The sequence below is a fragment of the Syzygium oleosum genome, unplaced genomic scaffold (assembly GCF_021117445.2).
Source record: "Syzygium oleosum isolate NSW1041296 unplaced genomic scaffold, Sole_v2.1 Sole_v2.18, whole genome shotgun sequence".
In the NCBI taxonomy this organism is placed as follows: Eukaryota; Viridiplantae; Streptophyta; class Magnoliopsida; order Myrtales; family Myrtaceae; genus Syzygium; species Syzygium oleosum.
The window spans coordinates 6,586,554-6,592,989 of NW_026607502.1; the positions used below are offsets into that span (position 1 = coordinate 6,586,554).

At 43.1% G+C, this 6,436-nt stretch overlaps 1 protein-coding gene across 1 annotated transcript; it reads right to left on the bottom strand.

Moving 5' to 3' along the window:
- Positions 1–4,146: 4,146 nt before the first annotated feature.
- Positions 4,147–5,109, bottom strand: LOC115664489 (putative germin-like protein 2-1). The gene is made up of 2 exons (XM_030586418.2): positions 4,940–5,109; positions 4,147–4,838 (listed from the first exon to the last, which is right to left on the bottom strand). Exons 1-2 carry the CDS (start codon positions 5,046–5,048, stop codon positions 4,303–4,305), a joined length of 645 nt encoding a protein of 214 aa, XP_030442278.1. The 5' UTR covers positions 5,049–5,109; the 3' UTR covers positions 4,147–4,302.
- Between the last annotated feature and the right edge of the window lie 1,327 nt (positions 5,110–6,436).

Consider the following 6,436-nt stretch of genomic DNA (forward strand, 5'->3'; position numbering starts at 1 on the left):
CGTGTGCCGAGTGTGGGTGATCATGTGGTGTCCGTGTGATGAGAATGCGTGTTTGTGAAGTGTACGTGAGATGTGAATTTGGTGTGTGGCTATAAATGTGTGAGGCGTGTATGTTTGGCCGTGCGTGTGCTGGTTGTGTGTAAGTGTGGTTTGAGTGGAACGAGGATATGGAAATGTGAGATTGGTTGGAAAGGATCCGTCCTGAGGCGTGTACGTTTACGCGGGACGATGCCGTCCCTGACGAGGTGACGATGCCCGGCCCGACGGGGTGTCGATGCCTGACGTGGTCAGAAGACCGTTGGCCTGATGCGTTTTACGCGGGCGCGGTAGAAGGAAAGTGTGTGTAGGATTCCGTCCTGAGGCGTGTACGTTTACGCGGGACGATGCCGTCCCTGACGAGGTGACGATGCCCGGCCCGACGGGGTGGCGATGCCTGACGAGGTCAGAAGACCGTTTGGCCTGATGCGTTTTACGCGGGCGCGGTAGTGGTGGAAAGGTTGAGAATGAACAAGAATTGGCGGGACGAGTGAAATTAAGAAAGTGACGCGTGGTGTGAGTTGGTGTGCGAGTGTGTTTGTATCGCGTGGTGTGATGCTCGATTATGGGGTAAAAACTGCTAGGCATGGTATGGGACGTGCCCAAGTGGGTTTTGCTCTATAATCGGGGCACGCGCGCTGCTGTGATGTATTTCTGTGGCATACTGGATGTGTGGTTGACTAACGTGCAGGGACGTGCGTGAGGAATTCCAGGTAGGGTCGCATGTGATTGTTAGTTGGCTGATCGTTGTGTGTTATGTGTGTTTTCGTGCGGGCGGTACGTGAGTGCCTACGTGGGGTTTGGGGTTGTACACTTATTGAGATTCGTCTCACGGTTGTATAACCGTCACTTTGAACCCGGCCCTAAACCGGGAAGTGCGCCTTTTCTTTTGGAAGTCGGGGAGCTACTGTTGGTACCCGGTGGAGCTGCAGTGAGTTCCGAGAGATTCGAGCGGAGATTCGAAGCGAGACGGGAGGAGGGCGATCCTTAGGTTTTTCCTTAAGATTTTGGGGGTTGTGTAAATCGGGTTGACCCATAGGGAAGTTAAGTTAACCAGACCCTGATATTTTGTTGACGGTGATTTCGGATGCTAGTTTGTTAATTATGCCTGTAATATGATGTATGTATATTTGGTGTTGTATGAATATGTGGTTGCTGGATTGTTTTGTTGTTCTACCCCGTTGTCGTCATTATTTGTCCGGGGTTTTATTTTTTTCGCTTCCGCATGTGGCTCTGATGTTTGGGTTGGGTCGGCGACGTTCCTGGGACGTCGCATCATTTCGACCGGAGCAGGGGATGTCGCGAGCTCGATGGGGTTCAGGGCGTGACAAGATGGGCATCCCCAAGTGTGTACATGTCGCAAACTCGGTTTCCAACATTTGAATAGCTCAAAACATGTCATTGGGGTAGCTTTTGTTGGAACTCGGTTCAATATGTCTACTACCATCTTAAGAGCTTCAGTCCACAAGAACTTAGGAAATTTGGACTTGCTAAGCATACTCCGCACAATGTCCAATAAAGTTCGGTTTCTTCTTTCTTACAACATTTTGGTCTAGAAAATCAAGCATGGTATATTGAGCCACTATCCCATACTCTTAAAAAAACTTCACAAATGGACTAGTTGCTTCTCCATTTTCAATGTATCTACCATAGTATGACCTCCTCTATCTGATCTCACAAATTTAATTTACTTACCGCATGTTTCTCTACTTTGGTTTTAAATACCTTAAAAGCATTAACACTTCGTACTTATTATGAAGCAAGTAGAGATACATGAAGTGTGAGTAATCATCAATGAAGGAAATGAAGTACGTCTAACCATACGAGTCCATATTTGGACTACAAATGTTTGTATGTATAATTTCTAATGTTTTCATACTTCTCTTGGCTCATTTCTTTGTCTTGTTGGTCCGCTTTCCCTTTATGCAGTCTAAGCAAGTGTTATAATCAGTAAAATAAAAAAATACTAAGCATTCCATCGCTTAATTATATCTATGGAGATTTGTCCAAATCTTTGATGCCACAACATAGAGGAATGTTCATTCATAACATATTGTTTTATACCAACTTTATCATGAGGATGCATCGCATTATAAAAGGCACTGTCTTGTAATTTAAATAGAAAAAGATCATAAGATAAACTACCGCTCCCAAAAATTTTAGATTTAAACAACAAACTGGAGTTTGAATTTGAAAAGTTAAAGAAATAACCTAATGGTACAAGTCTTGAAAGTGAAATCAAATTTCTAGAGAAACTTGAAATATAAAAGGTCCTTTCCAAATTCAAAACAAAGCCACTATAGAGAACTAATCTACATGTCCCAATAGCTTCCACATGTGAATGGAAAAATTATCAAAACAGTCCTAAACCTATTTCAATTATGTCAATTCAGTCCTAAGCCTTTTTTTTTTACCAATTCAGTCCTAAACCTTTTGTATTTATGTCAATTCAGTCCATTCAGCCACTTTTGGTCGACCGGCGCTGACGTTGACGTCGTTCGGCGCTGGCTGATGCAAGCGTGGCAATTTTTAAATATATATATTTTATTCTTTTCCTTTCTCTTTCTTTTTTTTTTCTTTCCTTCTTCCCTTGGTTGGTCTGGCGACCGGCCAGAAGCTAAGGCCTGCGAGGTAGACCTCACCGGCCATTGGTGAGGCTCGTCCTCATCGGTACTAGCGACATGACAACTTTGCCGTTGCTAGGCAAGGTCAAGCTCGCCCATACATGGCGAGGCTCGCCTTCACTGTCTTTAACCAAGCTCGAGCCTTGCAACCTCACCGGCCCTAGCCTTTGGCCAGTTGCTGGACTGGCCAAGGGAAGAAGGAATGAAAAAAAAAGGAAAAAGAAAGGAAAAATAAATAAATAAAAAAGAAAAATATATTTAAAAATTGTCACGTTATCGTCGGCCAAATGGCCGGTGTCAGCTGGCATCACGTTAGTTTCAGTCGGCCAAAGTGGCCAGATGGACTGAATTGCATAAATGCAAAAGGTTTAAAGCTGAATTGACAAAAAGAAAGGGTTTATGATTGAATATTACAATAGTTTTATGACTGTTTTGGTAATTTTCCCCATGTGAATGCATCTTGTTTCCTAAATATATGCATTGATCATTTCCCACTTGTTTTCAATAGTTTTGAAAACCTTGCAAGGCCTTGGCCTTGCTAGATCGGCGAGCTTGTCTCTCGCTTGTGGTCGGCCACCAGTTGAGGAAGAAGAAAAAAGAAAAAGAAAAAGAAAAAGAAAAAGAAAAATATTATAATATCCTCAAATTCTACACCTAATTAGAGCCTAATTAATACGTGACTTAGCTGGTTTGGAATTGTAATATCCTCAAATTCTACACCTAATTAATTACACGTTGATGTTAATTTGAAGTTTTACATAATTGTGACGAGGGGTGCACGGGTACTATTAATTGAGATATAAGTTAAGTTTGGTCGATGCAAGATCTAAGTAAACTCATTTGAGAATTTTCGTAAGTGACTGAAAAAAAAAGAAAGAAATTTTAGGTAAATATTTGATTCTGTAGCATGGACAAAATGAAAACCCCATTTCTATCTACTTGTCGTCGGCCAAAATTCATTTCTCTTTACTGAAGAGTGGATGAAAGGTGTCTGGACATCTTGGTGAAACTTGAGTGACAAGGGGCACTTTTACGGTATTCCATTTATACCATATGTTTATACGACGCGCTATTGTTATTAAGTATAAAAAATGTCATAGCACTTTGTGAAATTATCTTATACATCACGACTGTTACCGTATTCAAGGGAAAAGTATCGTAAAAAATGTAGTTGTATAGTATACTATTATACCTTATAAATTCCCGGACGGGACATGCTTATGCTCGGGATCAACAACATTGGAGTCATATGATAAATGCACGTAATAAGCGGTTCGATAGATCTGCTCATAACCATAACATAACGCATTCTCTCATGGCATCGATTGCTTAGCCCCAGAAATTTGGAGTCATTGGATAAATGCATGTAATTAATAAAGCCGCAAGTCCGATGTAGAAAGCACAGATTGCCATTCCTAAACCCTTCGAAAGAAGGGAGGATAGTAACGCTGAAAGCTTGCACAAGCAGAAGAATTAAGCTCTAGGAGCACAAACAATGCATTAATTGACGTGATTCTCCAGACAGAATAATGACGCGAGATTGAATAGATAATGGACAACAACAATGAACAGATAATTGGTCCTAAATGTCCAGAGACACAAGGGTATCCTTAAGAAGCAAATGAATCTCGAATTTCAGTTTCTAGAACTTGGACTGGATCTGACCAGCGATACTCTTATCGACTTGGAATGCCTTGGCAAGAATGTCTGTTGCGATATCTGGATTGGATCCGAAAACCGCATTTGCGATCGTGATGACGCCGGGGTTCTGGCTGCCGAGAGCCGCAATGGCGATGGCATTGCTGTATCCAACGTTCCTCTGGAAATGGATGAGTCCCACGGGGAAAACGAAAACGTCGCCCTTGTAGAGGACCTTCGTGATGAGACGGTTGTCAGGGTTGGAGGTGACGAACCCAACCTCGAGAGTACCTTCAATGACCGTCAAGATCTCTGAAGCGCGGGGATGTGTGTGGGGCGGGTTGATGCCCCACGGCGAGTAGTCGATCCGAGCAAGCGAGATGCCAAGCGTGTTGAGCCCCGGCACTTGAACCACGGTCACGGGAGTCACTTTTGATCCGACCGGGTTTGATACATTGCCGGCTAAGTGAAGTCCTCCGAAGTAGAAGTCGTTGGCTTGGACCATTTTGGGGTCTTTGCATGCGAACCCATTCACAAAAACTGTAGGAGACAAAGAATTTTATTGTTATGACTTGCATGCCTAAAGTATTTTCTCAATGTATTTTCTGTTCTATCATTTAAACATTAATTAAAGTATTTACCTCCATTGGAAGGGCCAGCGACACAAAAATCTTGAAGGGGACTCTCATCCGCCACGGCGACAGTAATTACAAGAGCTGCAAGCCCAAGGAAGAGAATGCGAATCGCCATGGAAAAAATGCGTTGATGATACGAAACGAGGACTCTGCGAAAGAATGTCAAGATGGATCGATAATGCTTGATGTTGCTATGAAGCTATAGAGCCATGCATGTCTTATTTATATATAACCATGTAGAAGGAGATTACTCAGCCAACTAAGAAAGGATTCTAGAATGCCGTCTCTAGCCAATGACAAGACCAAGTCCAAGACGCGCAGTATCATGAAGTTTAGATTACAGATTCATCCTCAAAGAAAGAGGAATTGGTTATGGTATCAAATTAAAAATAAAAAAGAACAAGCGTTCGAATGTATGAGACTTGTCCAAGTAAGAGGCCGGCCATTCCCCATAGTTTGAACGGGATCTTGCCGAATGGCGATTCATATGTGTTAAAAATAAACGGATGGTGTTTTGCCACGTGTCAAAAGAAGGAAAAATTACCAAAACAGTCCTAAACCTATTGCAATTATGCTAATTCGGTCCTAGATCTTTTGTATTTGTGCTAATTCAGTCCATCCGATGTTGACGTGGATGCCGGCCAGCTAACGCTGACGTGACAATTTTTAAATATTATTTTTATTTTTTCTTCTCTTTTCCTTCCTTTTCTTTTTCCCTTTCTTTTTTTTTTCCCTCATCTTCATCTTCATCGTCAACCTCTGGCTAGCAAAGTCGGCCCCGCTGGCTACTGGTGAGGCTCGACCTTGCCGTTGTTGGGCAAGGCCAACCTCGCCAGATCTAGTGCCGTTGCTGGGTGAGGCCGACCTCACCAGTTGCCGGTGAGTTCGAGCCTCGCTAGATCTGGCGAGGCCTTGCCTAGCAAAGGCTCATCCTCGCTAGGTCTGGCGAGGTCAGCCTCGCCCAACGACGGCGAGGTCGAGGTCGAGCCTCGCCAAGGGCCAGTGAGGCCGACCTCGCCGGCCAGGGGTTGAAGATGAAGATGAGGAAAAAAAAAGAAAGGGAAAAAGAAAATAAATAAATAAATAAATAAAATTCGAAAAATAAAAATAATATTTAAAAATTGCCATGTCAGCATTGGCCAACCGCTCGACGTCCATGTAAGCGCCGACCAGCCAAAATTGGCCGGCTGGACTGAATTGACACAAATGCAAAAGGTTTAGGACTGAATTGACACAATTGCAATAGATTTAGGACCATATTGGTAATTTTCCCGTCAAAAGAATACGAATTAGGGATAAGCAGCGTCATGTCACGAGGACATGGGCTGACATCAAGCCCGCTAGAATAGGTTAGAGGGTAGATTAGGTTCAATTCACCGTAATAAGCCCCATACCGGGCCCATCATGCAAAAACTCTCTAGAATGTCCTAATAGGTCGAGATAAACCGGGATTTCGACACTAATCTGGAGTTAACCTCAATGATTTGCCCACTTGGACTCGAG